We start from the raw sequence: 16,366 nt of genomic DNA, 5'->3' as shown, positions 1-16,366 counted from the left end.
ATAAGCTATTGTTCAAAATCATTTGACAGATCTCCCTTATATAGGTCCACACTTGGTCTGAATTCAGTATTCTATGTTCTAAACATCAGCTCTCCAGGTTTCTACACAGGCAACTCTGCTCAACTCACCACAAAGCGTAACTGATGGCAATGGGGAGCTCCAGCCGCCTCCCTATCCTTTTCTTCAGCAGGCAGCTGCTGCTCCCCAAACCCCACTTGCGGCAAGTGTTGGGAAGGTAACTGAGATCCCATTTCTGCCCCAATGAACTGACACATTCCTATGACACAAGATGTTAAGTGGTTAAATAACTTGTTACAATTCCAACAGCTTGCTCTTCTCACACAGTTAAAAAATGCATTATAAATTTTTTCCAAGCTGTGTTAGTTGGGGAATATTAGTTCTGACCCTAGTCTGCCCATTTGATTTCTCCATAAAGAAACGTCTTGTCTAAAAGTAAAGGAACCGAAGAACTATAGACTATAAAATGACTCAACTTACTACTTCCTCTACAAAATCACCTTTATTATTATTCTTTTGTTTTGGGATAAGATGTCACTCTGGATGTCCTGGAACTCAAAGATCCACCTGCTTCTGCCTCCCTTCAGGTCTAGTACCAATTTTTCAACAATAAGCAAAAATGTTTACAAACATGTACCTTCATAACCATAGGATCCAGGAGCAAAGGTGGAGTTCTGATGCAGCTCTCAACAGAGGAAAAAGTCAAGATTTCAGGTTCAAGAGCCAGGTGAGTAAGATCCTTTAACAAATGTGTGTGTGTGTGTGTGTGTGTGTGTGTGTGTGTGTGTGTGTGTGTGTGTGAGAGGGGGGGGGGGTGGGGGAGGAAGGGAGGGAGAGACGGCACCCCTGTAGTTAATCCGTAGTTTAGGATACACATGTGGGGTGTATGGAGTCATGGGGTGGTGGAGCACTAGCCTAGTGCGAGTGAGGAGGCCCCTCATCTGACTCTCAGCCTAGAGGGAAGGGAAAGTCACCTAGGCACAGCTTATTTTCAACTATTCAGACAAATCCACTCTTGGGCAAGTTCTCTGCAAGCTCTTTCCAAAAGGTTTCCTTGAAGAATGTGGTGTAGAAAAGCATAATGCAAGTGCAGACATAAGCAATGAGATGAAATGTGTCCTGTGGTCCTCGGGGAAATTAAATACAATGAAAAACAATTCATGGAAGCATAATTTATTTAGCACTATAATCAGGCGCTCTTTAAAATATATTATATTTAGTTATTGTGCATGTATACATGTGGGCACGTGTGTGCCACACCATGTGTGTAGAAATAACCGTACGGGCCAGTTACTTTCCTCCACCATGTGGGTGCCAGGGATCACACTCAGGCATCAGAGTTGGTAGCAAGTGCCTTTACCCACTGATCAATCTCACCAGCACCAAACACACACTAACATATGGAAAAATTCACATTCAATTATTCTGGAGAGGTTTGATTCTGGAAAACAAACACTCATATACAAATACCAACAACTAATAAACAATAGGTTTATTAGCGCAAACGTGTCAAGCACAAGTTACTAGAACAGCTAACATATTTAGCTTTTAATAATGGAGCTACTTTGAAAACAATGGTTGGTTTTTCTGAGTTAAGTAAGTTGTGAACATCCATTAGGTGTCAGCTGCAGTTTCTGCACAGAGCACTGCACAGAGCACAGACCAGCCTCTGCAGCCATCAACAGCCTTGCCTTAGAGTCTGACTGGAGCGCACGTCAGCAATCACCCTTTCAGTGTCCTTGAGTGTGGTACCAAGTACATGAAGGACCTAGGCTCCTTCTCAAAGACCTAGTCAATAGCACAGAAGGTCAATGAAGACAATTCTGTGACATGAAAATAAGTAAATGCAACAAATATTCACTGAATTAGTAAAACATTTGCTATAACACACACAAAAGGACAAGCAATTCTGCCTAATGGCAAGAGGTAGCCAAGAGCTGGCTGGGGAGGCTGCCACCAGCACCAGATCACAGAGCTCAAGGGAAGAGCGAAACCAAGCACAGGGCTTGCTACACAAGCTGCTGGTCAACCAGCCCCCTTCGCGGCCTGTGCGGTAGAGCGCCTCCAACTGACGAGTGACGAGTGACAAGTGACGAGTGATGATGATGGTCAGATAGAACCCGCGCTCGGAAGCAGCCGAGTCCAGGCATTCTCAATGTCACAGAACTACGAAGCAGCACAGCTGGAACCCAAGGCTGCGATGGCAACGCCCATGCTGCCTGCTCCCCCCACCACTCCAGACAGTGCCTGTGGAGTCTGACCCTCACTCCAAAGAAAATGGAGATTTCGAGGTTTTGGTGTTTTGTTCTTTTTTAAATTCCAGCACAGCTGTGACAGTTGTTTCCATTCTTTAACACTGAGTTTTTATAGCGTGCATGTGTGTGACAGTGTGTGTGAGGATGTGTGTGACTGTGTATGTGAATGTGTGAATGTGTATGTGAGTGTGAATATGTGTGAGTGTGTCAGTACATAAGGATATGTCAGTGTGTGTGAATGTAAGTATGTATGCAAGTGTGTGTGTGTGTGTGTGTGTGTGTGTGTGTGTACATGCAGAGGCTACAGCACACATGTGGAGGTGATAGGACACGCACTTCTCTCCTTCCACCTTTGTGTGAGTTCCAGGGATCTAGTGTTATATTATCCAGTCTCGTTCTTACACCAACTCACCACACACATGCCTCCAAAACTCAGTAGCCTTGGTTCAGAACCCACAGGAGGCCTGGGCAATGCTGCTGAGTTCACAGGAATCCTTCTGCAGCGCCGCACCCTGCTCACCGGAGCAGCAGCCCACACTCACATCTACCACACCGACACACGGTCAACCCAACAAGGCTGTACAGCAGTGAGGACACAGGGTCCTGTATCCCCACCCGGGGAAGACTCAGAACCACCGTCACGGAAACCGCTGAAGGGCACCGTGCATGCCGACTCTAACTTAACAGCAGTTATATATCTTATCTAAAACAGAGATCCAGCCTGCTTTAGAATCAAGGGACCTAATATACCTGACAGTTCTCAAACCCATACTGTAAAATTAGAACAAGGCTAAAGTTAGTGCACACAGAATTTTAAATATCCAGTTTCTCTAATTTTACACCATCGTGCCTCTCAAACACAGGCTCCTATATTTAATTCTGATATGCTTTAGGCCTTTTGCATGTGCTGAAAACTCTGTTCTTGGCTCCCAGTTACTCCACACGCTAGCAGTTTTACTTGAAAGCACGGCTGAGCTGGTCTGTCACTGTAGGAAGCACACAGCTATTATTACCGATGCACTAACTTCGCTCTACCCTTGGTGGAAGTATAGAAATAACCCAAAATTTCTTCAGAAACTCAACTTCATTTATTTTATTATCCAGGTGAATTAAATCTGAATTTTTATGTTTAATTATTTCATAAAATTACAACAGCAAAATATCATTATAAAAATACATAAAACATTCAATTTGAGGAATTCAGGGTGGCTGTAGGTTTATCATCCCAGCACCTAGAAAGCCTGAAGCAGAAGATTCTTTAAACAGAGGCCATTCTGGGCTACATATAAGACACTGTCTCAAACAAAGATTACGAAATAATTTCAAAGCTGAAAGAAAAAAGAAAATACTACGAAACTGATTATTTTAAGAGTATAAGGAATATGTAAGTATACACTGGATTTTCTTGACACACATATATACTATATCTGAAAATATAAAATGTCTTTTTTTAGACAGACTCTCACTCACTATGTAGCCCTGGCTAACCTGAAACTCACTATGTAGAGCAGGCTGGCCTTGAAATCACAGAGATCCACCTGCCTCTGCATCCCAAGTGCCTGGATGAAAGGTGTGGCCACCACAGCCGGCTTAAAAGACCTTTGGTGAAAGCTTGTGAATGACAGTATTTCAAACAGACTTAAGAATCCTAAATAGTCAACTCCAAACTATAAGCTACTTACAATCCAGAAGGCAGATTATTGGCCACAGTGACACCAACCAAATACTGAACGGCTTCCACAAGAATTAGGTCAAACAAGGCTGACAAGACCCAGGAGCCCAGCAAGAAGGACTGAAGAATAAAACAAAAAACAGAAAATGTGTCACCTAAAAATAAACAACAGCTATTTAGTTAGCATGAATTCAAGGGTGTGTGGGAGTTAGGGGGCTAAGGGGACGTGTACACACACACACACATTGTATCTATATATATTACATATATATAGCATATGTATACATATTATATTATTTAGTTTTGTTACTTTCCAAAATTGGGAAATAAACCGTAATTGTTTACATATATGAATTAGTTTCTAGAATTTCTAGACATGCTGAAAAGTGACATTTAATTAAAACATACTGCTAATAAGCAGCACATATACTATTAAGCCAAATATGTGACCAGAATTTTATTAACTAAAGTTTTATTAAAATTTTCATTTACTGGCGCACACACAATGTTGTGTATTACCATCACCATCATTTCATTATTTTTTCATGCTATTGGCTTAAATTTAAATTTTTTCTTTCGTTAATGTTGAAGCCACAAATCAGATTTAGAATCATGTTTTTTAAGAGATAATTATAAATAATGCACTGAATTTTAAAAAATGGAAGACATTTTAAAATAAGGGGCCAGAACAGTGTTGCATACCTGTAATCCCAGCTATTCTGGGACCTGAATAGGTGGGTTAAAAACCAGAGGCCAACTTGGGAAAGTAGGCAAGACTTTACTTCAGAGTTTGAACACTAAAATGTAGGCTGGAGATGTAGCAGGTGGAGAGCCTAGGAAGCACCAGACATGCAAATACAGAGCACAGGCAAGGGCACGTCACTCGGGAACCTCAGCACAGAAGGCTAAACATCAAATAACTTACTGCAAACTTCCTGCTCCCATATCTTCTTTCAAATATTCTGAAGTTATAAATAAGAAGACTACTGCAGAAAGTATCTTTCAAGTCAAGGCAAACTATTCTTCCGCATATCAGCCTCCAAACCTAGACAGGGATAAAAACAGCAGCGAGTGAGTGAGGTCTGCCCAGGCCCCTGCCACGCGCTGACCGGTTCAAGGTCTCAGCACTCACTACGCACACTCAAAGGTCAACTCAGCATGCCTAACGTCAAAGCGCATCCTAGATTCCCTGAAATGCTAAGAAGTCTCTTTGCTTACTATAATAAGACGCATCCTGTGAAGGCAGCAAAGGACTCCTTGAGAAAACCTCAGTGGTCGGGGCACCTGCTGCCAAGCCTGACACCAAGGGTTCAAGCCCCAGAACCCACACCTTAATGGAAGGAGACAACTGACCCCACGGAGTTGTCCTCTGACCCGCACACGAGGCACCACGGTGTGCTCACCACACACACACACACACACACACACACACACGGAATCAGCTGAAATAAAAGACTAATGAGGGTTCATTTATTATGTTCACACTGCTGGATTTAAAAGCAAAGGTGTGGCGATCTGAGTAAGAGTTCAAATCATCTGAGCTTCATCACCAGAGAACCATACAGACGGCAAGTTTGGGGAATGAAAATGTTACCAGCTTTGAAAATCCATCTTCTGCTTGGGAGAAAAACAAAGAAACACATAAAGAAGACGCTGCTTTCCAAAGGCCTGTTGTGAGCCCTCAGCACTTTTCCAATGTGAACGATCCTGACGGTATCTGCAACCCACTGATGTCATCTCCCTTCAGTCAGAACAAATGAATGCTGTGCAGCCTCTGACTGATTGTGCAACAACACAAGATTAAATTCGCCATGTTAACTATCTTCCAATACATGACTCAGTGTCGCCAAGTGTTGCGTGGTATTTCGTTTGTGTTCTGACAAATAAGTTTGCTTGGAGTCAGTGGGCGGAGCTAGCCACTTGTTAACCATAGAGGTTCGGAGGTCTGTACAAAGAGGAAACAGGAAGTGATAAGGTGAGGTGGAGGAATGGAAGAGGAAGGAAGCAACTATGGTTGCTCTCCTGCTTCTCTGATCTTTCAGGTTTTACCCTGATATCTGACTCCTGGTTTTTATTGATAAGATTAATTAGATCTACACTTCAGTTAAGTACCTCCAGTGGTGTGCATTTTCCTATTATCCTAAGTGCTGCACCATGAAACATTAACCTGCCGTCCCTTCCCATGGCCCTTGGTGACCTATGTCCAACTTTCTGTCTATGAATTTGCCCGTGCTGGGCACAGCATGAGTGGGGTCACATGGTATCTGTCCTCTCATTAACCTGGGAATAGTATTTTCAAGGTTCATAGTAAAGCATGTATCGGAGTCTCATTCTCTTACTGCTGAATATTACTACAATGCCTCCATGCACAACGTTCTATGTGTTCATCTGTCAACTGATGGACACAGGGATGTTCTACCATGAACAATATCGCTAGGAACAGTGGTAATACCCACCCCAAGATCGTGAAAAAGAGGCAAATGAAGTCACATGGCCTCTTCCCCCACCAAACAAAGTAACAGCACATCTGCCCTGCCAGAGCAGCCCACAGCTGTCTCTGCTCCAAGCAAGAAGCCAGGCAGAATTTCCATCACCAGTGAACTCCAAACTCTCACAGTACTGGACTGACCCAAGGAGGGCCACGAGTCTCACTTACCTGTCTACTAGCTGAACCGTCAGCACCGGGAAGTCTCTGACCAAGAGGAAAAGGCCCACGGTAGGGCAGGAATCCCACCACAGGCAGCTGTGGCACAGAGCCTGCAGGTACACCACAACTGCGCCAGAACCACAGTGCAGCTCAAGGCCAGCAAAGACTAGCCAGGGCAAGCGGGCTCACGAGGCTGCTGGGTACCCAACTCTGTAACACGGTGATGCCTGCCATCAATGCACAGCAGCTAACAGATCACTCCACTCTGTGGTCAGAGCATCCTGACAGCCACCAGGAAAATCTGAGGAGTATGAAAATTAATACTTTCCTAACATGCACTGAATTCTGTCCTCAGAACTCTGATGGTTTGGCTCTCCTGTGGTTAATGTCAAATAAAGCTGGTAACTAGTCTCAAATAAGTCAGGTTTATTGCCATCCTCAAGGTCATGATGCTTAGGACGTGATACAGGGACACCTATCATCTGACCCTGTGACAGGGTGAATACCCTATCATCCAGTCAGTTCTCCTGCGACACCTGCGGGACAGACCAGAGGGGCTGAACTTCACTGGGCACCGGGAGCAAAGCATCTGTCTTCACTCCGAATTCAGCTGCCCTTCCTTCAGACAACTAAAAACACCCCCGACCTCCCTGGAGTTACTCCATCCTGCCTTGGTCTCCTCTTGTTTATCATCACCTGAGGATCTAGTGTACACGCGGTACCTCAAAGGTCCATGCTCTTATGTGTGTGTTTAGAATTCCCAGGGCAGAAGTGAAACTCCTCACTGCTCCGAAGCACTTCCTGTGAATACACCCATACACCTCAGAAGCAGATACCCGTGAACTGTGTAGGTGAGCCACATGAAACCCAGAAATTGGGTTCTCCTTCCAGAAGTTCTCAAGTCTCAAGGCCAACCTCACACGTGCTACTCCTGCGTCTTCTGCAGGAGTAGCGCATGCTCTTAACCATGAGGCCATCTCTCCAGCCGCCCCCACCCCTCCCAAGCCTTCCTTACTCAGCTGGTCTCGGGTGAGGTTCTAAGTGTTTTAACATAGATATGTGTGTGTTCCGTGTGTGTGTGTGATGTGCACATATAAATCTAAGTGTGTTGTTTTTTGTTAAGTCAAAGGTGAGAGGCACCACCACACCACAGACAATGACACAATCCGGAAGCAGTGACACAGGAATAACAGGACACTCCCAGGGACTCGGTGACTCCAATGTGAGCAAGGTCATAGTCCCATCACAGTGGAGGAAGGGCATCAGTGAGCTGAGACGAAAGTCTATGCTCAGGGTGGCAAAAGTGGCTGCCAGGGCACCCACACAACTGGTACTAACACTCTGACCCACACACAAGACCCACGCATCAATCTGGAAAGCAGAGCTCTGTTCTTTCCTCTTGGTTTAACTCCCTTCATAGAAGCATCATTCAGTGTGTCACAGACAAACGAGCCTGAACCAGCTCATCAAATACACAGGCTGAGCCTGTTTTTTGAAAATGTTAGCTGTGCCTACATAAAGAAGTTAGCAGGGGTCAGAGGATAACTTATGGGAGTGGGTTCTGTCCTTCCACCACGTGGGTCCCAGTGACTGAACTCAGGTCCTCATACTTGGTGGCACGTGCCTTTAACGACAGAGCCACCCACTAGCCCCAAAATTCTCTTGAAAGTATAAACTGCATTTCCAATGAGTAAAACCTGAAATATAAACTTTGGAGTTCAGTAAAAGGTAACACTGCAATTTCTCCATTATAATCTGCATTACTGAAGATATCAGAAAATATAACTAGAAATGTGCTTGTCGATGCAGTATTTATAATACTCATTACAAATTTAGGGCTTTGTGCTCAGCCCTCAGTGAGGTATCTACGTCACACGCCATCCTCCTAAGGCTGAGGTAACACTGTCAAAGAGGGAGCTGGAAGACTGTATGAGCCCGGACTTGGGGAGAACCGCCGGGAAACCATGTCTCCTGGACACTTCAAGGCTGTGGCGGCCCGAACAAAACCTGGATGGAGAGGGGCTGATGAGCCCCAGCCCTGGTGGAGGCGCTATCAGCAGTTGATGGCTGTTGATAGTTTTTCTTCAGAGGTGTGACCCCGATGGGTTGGCCATTTGCCTGTGCTCTAGTGAATGGTCCTACCTCCATGTGCAGTTAATTATTAGTATTAATAATTAAAGAGACAGACCCATAGGACTGGGTCTGGAAGGAGTTAGGGTAGATGTAATCAAAATACAAGAACATTCTTAAAGAACAACTTTAAAATACTAGTTTTGAAACTTTGGGGGTTTGAAACTGACGAAGGAAGAAGAGACTGGTCTAGAAGAACACCCCTCTCCTCCCAGAGGCAAAGGAGTAGGCGCCTACCTGGAAGTCGCTCTTGACAGCATGGAGGTCATACGCGAAGAGCTTCTGACAGTGGGGCAGCAAGAGGGTCAGCAGAAGGGACAGGGCACTGGGGACCAGCAGAAGGCTCTTGGACAGCGGTGCCTTGTCTAGGAAGGAGAAAACACATCCTTGACTGGAGCTTAAAAACAAACACAAACAGAAACCCACACGGACGAAAAGCAGGATAACTGTCCTGAATGAGAAGGAAGCCTGAGTCCAGAAGCTCTGGCGTTTAGCTCTTACTAAAACATCCACCAGCAGTAATGGCGGAGACAGAGAGCAGGCCCGACCCTCTGGAAAGGCTTCACTGTCCGCTGGCTCTTAGAGGACCAGCCGCGGTCAATACCCAGTAGCCTCCAGACAGCACCTGGTAGGAAACAGCAACTGCAAGTGTGAAGTACCTTGCAGCAGTCAGCACCTGAGGGTGACGGAGATTCACACGGTGGTTTGGAAATTTCTCAAAGGTGTGTAAGTGCTAACACTGCTCACTGCAGTGGTCTCCTGAGGTTTTCCACAATGAACACGGGAGGAACCCAGTCCAGTTTTCCACTGGGGCTCCTGGGACCTCCGCAGCCATCAGCCTGGGGGGCACTTGTTACCAAGGCTACAGGCGACCAGCACGTGACTGTGGTGACAAGAACTGAGACGTTCCAGAAGACTAGCTGCAGGTAAACGTCTTCTTCCCATGACAACCCCCCAGGCATATCCCATGATACTGAAGTCACAGGGAATGAAAAGCACTGGAAACTCAGCCAGGTGTATGGCAATTCACAAGTTCTTAGAAACGCAACAGAGCAGCGCTTCTCAAACCACTCAAAATGTTTTTGCAGGAAACAAAGCACTTTAGCACTCAATGTCTCTAATATTTTTCATAAGCTATAATGTATTAGAGATTAGTTTTACTATTTTTCATTTCCCTGTACTTTTATAACTGTAAATTACAAGACATGTGGGGAGGGGTTATACACACTGAATGCATGGAGGTCAGAAGACAACCTGTGATCGTGGGTTCTCTCCAGGCACCATGTGGGTCCCAGGGATTGAACCCAGGTCATCACAGTTGGAGATAAGAGCTTTAGTGGCAGGGACATCTCACTAGCCCAAAAGACTACTTTTTCAAGTTAAAATTACATATATTTACAACAATAAATTGTGTGATCTCTATGTGATATATGTGGGGGTCCTCTCCCACACATGTACATGTGGGGCCCGGGGTCGTCCCCCTCTGTTGCTCCTCACCGTCCCCGGAGCTTGTGTGCCCCGTTCCAGGCATGCACATGGGGGTCAGGGGCCGCCCTCCTCTATTACCCGGTCCCACGGTCCCACTAGACCTGAAGCTTGCCATCTGCACTAGACGATTGGCTAACAAGCCCCAGGACCCATCTGCCTCGACCCCACCCCTAGCCTGGAGCTACAGCAGCATACGCCCACGGCTAGCTTTTCCCTGGGAACCAAGGATCTAAACTGTGGTCTTCAGTCACGTACACAGGACTTGACTCACTGAACCTGCCCCTCAACACAAACACTTGAAAGATCATAAAGACAACACAATTTTCACCTGGTGTCAGCTAATAAGGCCCTGCAGTCCCAAGGGCTGCACAACTGTACATCTTCTTTCTTTATACAGCACCGGTACACCCCCACTTCCCATCACCTCCTAGGGAGAATGATAACCTCGCCCTTGTTCCTCAGCCCACCACACTCGGCCCACCTGCCTCCAATCCTAACTGCCCGTCCCCTGCTCTGAGGGTCCTCTGTGTGCACCTCACTTCTTCCACTGCGTCCCCTGCCCAAGGGAGGCAGCCTAGGCAGTGTCCCCACTCTGTGGTACTCAGGGTTCCCTTCAGTTCTGCCTCAGGAAGGACATCAGGAGGGAGGCCACAGGCCTCAGACAGAGGACATTCCTAGCTCGCCAATGGCAAGGCCACAGGAGACATCACTGAGGGGCCCTTTCAGATTCTGTATCTTAATCATAAGAAACCCCCAGCGGGTGGACTTATCCGTTACAGTTTGTGGTTATGGTGTCTGTGCGAGTGTACAGAAATAGCCCAGCTATTTCCTCCAGGGTTAGGCCCTGCACACATCTACACCGGAACCACCATACAGTGTTGCACTCTCTTCACCAAGGCTTGCCAGATCCCAAGGCTGACTGCAGTGGGTGGCTGTTAAAGCTGTTACAGCCACCCACTGCACCTGGCAGAGCACCCTACTGCCTGGGCCTCAACAGGACACAGGGCCCCGTGGCTGTGAGCACGGCCAGCCTTAGATTAGCTTGAGCCATGGAAGTCTCAGCTCTTCTTGCCTGTGGAATGAGAACCTACCTGCAGTGTCAGAATCCATGAGGGCTTGGTGGTGGGGCACTTGCCCAGCACCCCGAGCCTTGGGTTTGATCCCCAGCGCTACCCCTCCCCACAGTCCCTAAAAAAGCTCAGTGAAGAGCAAACCTAACCATGTCAGCCCCACTGGTGGGTGGGTTTCTCTCCTAGTCCAGATGAGCTCCCTCGTTACTGTGACAGGACCAGGGGGGAGCGGGGGTCTTGTAAGTACACCCTGAGAGGAGAGCAAGCCCTCCTTCCGCTTTTACCTGTCCCTGTGACAGACAGCCACACCTGCTCGTCACCTCCTGAACAACCTGACCAGAGAAAACCACACAAATGAACTTCGAACTCCTGGGCCCAAGTCTCACGCTGGCACCGCACGCTCCCTGACCAGCAATCCCAGCGCTGCTCCCCAGAACCCTGCCCGGCCTGCCTATCTCCTCCTCCTCTCCAGAACCCTGCCATGCCTGCCTATCTCCTCCCTCCTCCCCATTCCACTCTGCCGATGACTAACTCAGCGGGCTGCCTTGGTTGTCTCCCTAACCCCTCTCTAAAATCACTAAGCACTTACTCTAACCATGAATGATCCTCAGCCCTGGGGTTCAGCAGGGATGTCAGGACAAAGGTAGACATATGCGTCAGGTTGAAACAAACGCTGCTGCTCACTGTGAACCCCGGGGCTTCTCAGACACAGGAGGCGCTGCTAATCCCCGCTGGCATTAGGGGGGCAATGGGGCCTGCTCAGGCCAAGAAAACCTAAGGTAATGTCACTTCCAGACAGACCTTAGAGCTGTGACTCATTCATGCTCTTTCCCTTTACCAGAGTTCAAGATGGTAGCCACTCTGTCATCCAGATGTTTCCAGCTGAAGACAGTGAGCATGGACACCCCCAACCCCCAGGTGATTCTCTACAGCGCTGGGAAGCAAGGCTTGTTCTTGTACAGCAGGTCTGATGCTCACCTAAGGTGCTTACTGGGTAAAGAGCTGGTGGAGGAGGCAGCCTTCCTACACAGGGCAGCCAGGGAAGCCTTGCTCAGAGGTAAGATCTGGACAGAGACCCTAGCGAGCAGGCCTTGCACTATCTGAGGGAAGGGGCTCAACCAAAGGAACATAATGCATCCAGGCTCTAAGAAGAACCATATTCAACAGGCAATGGGACCATCCACACAGCAGGAGTCCAAGGCACACAGGTGGGTGCTAGGGCCAAGGGGTAGGGGGGTCAGGCACAGCACACAGGTGGGTGCTAAGGCCACTTAATTCAATCATGAAAGGGAAAGGAATTCTGATCCATGTGTGCTACAATATTGGTGAACCTGAGGACACGGAGCTAAGAGAAATACGCCTGTCACAAGAGGACAAATATCCACAGTTCCCTTTATATGTGTGGCATCTAGAATTGCGAAATTCACAAAATCAGAGAGTAAAACGGCGGTTGACAGAGGCAGTTGGCGCTACAACCAGGGAGTTGCTTAATAACACAGTTAGAGTTCTAAGAGGTAAAAAGAGCTCTGGAGGTTTTCACACAAAAATATGGATGGACCGCATACCGCTGATATGTGCACTTGAACATGGGTAAGGCTACACAAGGTATGGTATACGTCACTGATTTATTAAACATCACAAGAGGGGCTGGAGAGATGGGTCAGTGGTTAAGGACACTGGCTTCTTCTAGGGGACCCAGATTCGATTCCCAGCACCCACACAGTGGCTCACAACCGTCTATAACTTTAGTTCCAGCAGATGAGTCCTCCTGGCCTCCATGGGTACTGCATGCAATCAGTACACAGACATACATGCAGGCAAAACAACCATACACAGAAAATTGTTTTTAAAAATCAGAAGTGACCACCTAAGTTTGAGCCCCAAGATCCAAGTAAAGACAGAAGGAAAGAACCGACTCTACAAAGCTGTACGACCTCCACAAGCATGCCATGACAAACACACTCCAAACCCCACAAAAATGAACAAAATACTTACTAAAAGAATTTATTCTTTTTTATATAACCATTTCAATTTTATCCAGGACAGGTGGGGATATAAAGCTAGTCAGGGCAGTCTACCATATTAATAGGTTAAAGGAAAATGTACTGTGTGATGTTTTTCATAAATTTCAAAAAGTAAAATTTATTGTTTCCCTTTTTTTTCCTTCTATTTTGGTTTTTCGAGACAGAGTTTCTCTGGAACTCACTCTGTAGACCAGGCTGGCCTTGAACCAGAAATCTGCCTCTCTCTGCCTCCCAAATACTGGGATTAAAGGTGTGTGCCACCACCACAACCTGGCTTCAAAAAGTAAAATTTAAATAAAATATGCTTTAAAAAAATAAGCTGCCCCTGGTCTAGCTCACGACCTCTCGCTCTAACCAACACTTGCTAGCACTGTTTAATCTTCCGCCTTGCTCCTGGCATTCTTCTCTACAGCAGGGCCTTTGGCACCTCCTACCCACCTCTCCAAACATTCTTCCCACGTGGGAGCTCACTCTCCCCCAGCCCTCACTCCAGAGTGTCCCTCGGCACTGCTCTACTAGTCACAGCGTCCGCCTTCCTCCTTCACGACTTCAGTCTCACTAACCCTCGTCGTCTCCTCAGAACACAAGCTCCATGACCACAGAAGGGTCCTTGCTTGTCTTGTCACGACTCCACCCCCACAGCTCACACCACCGGGCACACATACCCTTTCAGTGCTTGTGGCAGTAAATAAAGGAAGTACATGGCTGAATTCTCAACTCTGTGAAGAAGGCACGACTCTCTTCAAATTGGCACTCTAGGGAAAAAGAGGTTTAGAGAATACCTACTTGTGCGTGGTAACAAACGCCTTAGCTTGGGTGCCCTGAAAGGGAAGGTCAGACAGAGGCTTACAGGCCGGTGGCCTGCACTGGACTGTGACCCCAAGCAGCAAAAGTGAAGGACGAGGGAAGGAAGAGGGAGTCCACACAGCGACCATTACCAAATCCCTGCACCGCCTCTGTTCACCCTCCAGATCAATGGGTCTCTCAACCCTCATCAGAGAACTTCTATTAGCAGTAGAGGGTAATTAACACAAAACCCCACAACTAGCCAAGGTTCAGAGAATAAAAGACTGTAGAATGTTCAGCCCTAAAGGAAACATGTATACATACCCCCCTCAATGCCAAGGCTCGGAGATCACTGAGGAAGAGGAGCGGAGAAAGCGTAGGAGCCAGAGGTGGCGGATGGTGATGGGGAAAACATGTCTTCTGAACACAGCAGAGCAGCTGTACACTGAACTCAGAGTTTGTGACAGCAAGCCTAAGCCAAACCAAATCCCAGTAACGGAGAGGAACTGGGCTCACAATCCCACCCGCTAGCAACTGTGAGCTGCTGAGGGGAGAGGCAGTACAGCCCTGGTGTGCAGCTCCAGCACAAAACTCCAAGAAGGTTTTAGCAGCACAACTACCCTGAAGAGTTTTGTTGCTGTTGATCTTTTTAAAGGTCACAAAGCTGGGTGGGTAAGGAAGAGAAGTGTGTCTGGGAAAAGCTGAGAGGTGATTATGACCAAAACACACTGTCCAAAACTCTCAAAGAATGAGCCATCTTTTTAAGACCACATTATCAGGTTGGCTCCCTCCAAAGCGACACATCAGCAAGACTTTCCAAGAGCCCGACAAAGGCATCTGGATCTACCACCCAGGAAGGGCGAGAACTAGACTGGCTTCCAGTGGGTGGGAAAGCCATCCTGGAGGACGGAAGAAGCAAGCATGATCAAGCTTACCAAACGGCACTCCAGGGACAGACGGGATGAGCACAGAGAGGAGGCTGAGCACACAGAAAAGATGCACAAGATGGATCTGACAGCGCCTAGCAGTGGCATCCAGTGGAACCCAGATTCAAACCCTGGCAATCTGATACTGATACAGCCATATCCTGTGTTACAGACCATACAGCATAGCATACATACCATACCATACATAACCACAGTCCACTGGTACTCTCACCTTGCTGCTGACAAAGCGAAAGACATAAACTGTCACAAAAAGCACTAACACATTACCATGGTGCTTGTCAATGACAAGTAAATGCAACTCTGAATGCAGACAGCAAAAAGAGTACAGTCTGTGGAAAGTCCAAATAACAGTGTGATGGATACTTACTAATGCTCAAGTTATCAAAACTAAGTTGTACGACCATGTTGTTGATATGAAACGCACCCCAAAGGCTGTTGAAAGACTGGTCCCTAGAGCAGCAGTGCGAGGTGGCTGGATGATAATGGGACTAATTGCCACCACTGGATTGATTCAGAGCTGAACAGCCTGTTGTGGAGATGGCCCCTAGTCCTCCTGCTGTGGAATATTAGTTGAAGATGTGTTACATTCATTTATGCTGTGGAATATTTGTTTAATGATTCAAAGATGTGCTGCATTCCTTTACGTTGCATTTGTTTAACTCTGTGAAGCTGTGTTACTGTGCCTGTCTAAAACACCTGACTGGTGTAATAAAGAGCTGAACAGCCCATAACTAAGCAGGAGAGAGAAACAGGCGGGGCTGCCAGGCAGAGAGAATAAATAGGAGGAGAAATCTAGGCTCAGAAAAGAGAGGAGCGAGAAAAAGAAGGAGAGGAGGGTGGCAGGAGCCAGCCATGGAGTAAGAAGGGAAGAGGTGTGTGGAATAGAGACAGGTAGGAGCCCAGAGGGAAACATGGACTGCATCATTTAAGTCAGAAAAGCTGGCTAGAAAAGCCACGCTAAGGCCAGGCATTCAGTAAGAGTAAATCTCTGTATTTATTTGGGAGCAGGGTGGCAGGCCCCCAAAGAGTAAATAACAACCAACTACATCCTCCATCTCTTCTCTTCCTCTCTCTCTCCCTCCCCTTCTTCCCCCCCCCCCCCACTTTATACTTCTCTCTCTCCATCCTTCCACCCATCATTCCTGGCCACCATGAAGCAAGCTCCTCCTCCATCACACATTCTCCCCACCATGGTACTGACTCACATAGCCCGAGGGCAACAGAACCAGCTAACCATGGATTCACATTTCTAACGCCACGATCTGAGGGAAATCTTTCCACATTGAAACTGTTCTTCCCTGCCACTAGGGTGGTAAGCTCACATACATA

At 47.1% G+C, this 16,366-nt stretch overlaps 1 protein-coding gene across 4 annotated transcripts in view; it reads right to left on the bottom strand.

Annotated features, from left to right (window-relative positions):
- Positions 1 to 16,366, bottom strand: part of Ubac2 (UBA domain containing 2) — a 184,705-nt gene that overhangs the window by 135,198 nt on the left and 33,141 nt on the right. For all 4 annotated transcript variants that reach the window (XM_006978772.4, XM_076545598.1, XM_042285341.1 and 1 more), the window contains exons 2-4: positions 8,960 to 9,087; positions 4,871 to 4,990; positions 3,956 to 4,065 (exon numbers count right to left, since the gene is read on the bottom strand). In XM_006978772.4, the coding sequence (XP_006978834.1) occupies positions 3,956 to 4,065; positions 4,871 to 4,990; positions 8,960 to 9,087 (358 nt within the window). The remainder of the gene's footprint in view (positions 1 to 3,955; positions 4,066 to 4,870; positions 4,991 to 8,959; positions 9,088 to 16,366) is intronic.

Source organism: Peromyscus maniculatus, chromosome 9 (genome assembly GCF_049852395.1).
Source record: "Peromyscus maniculatus bairdii isolate BWxNUB_F1_BW_parent chromosome 9, HU_Pman_BW_mat_3.1, whole genome shotgun sequence".
NCBI classification, from domain to species: Eukaryota; Metazoa; Chordata; class Mammalia; order Rodentia; family Cricetidae; genus Peromyscus; species Peromyscus maniculatus.
Note: the sequence above shows the minus strand (reverse complement) of the source record. Positions and strands in the feature narration are given on the sequence as shown.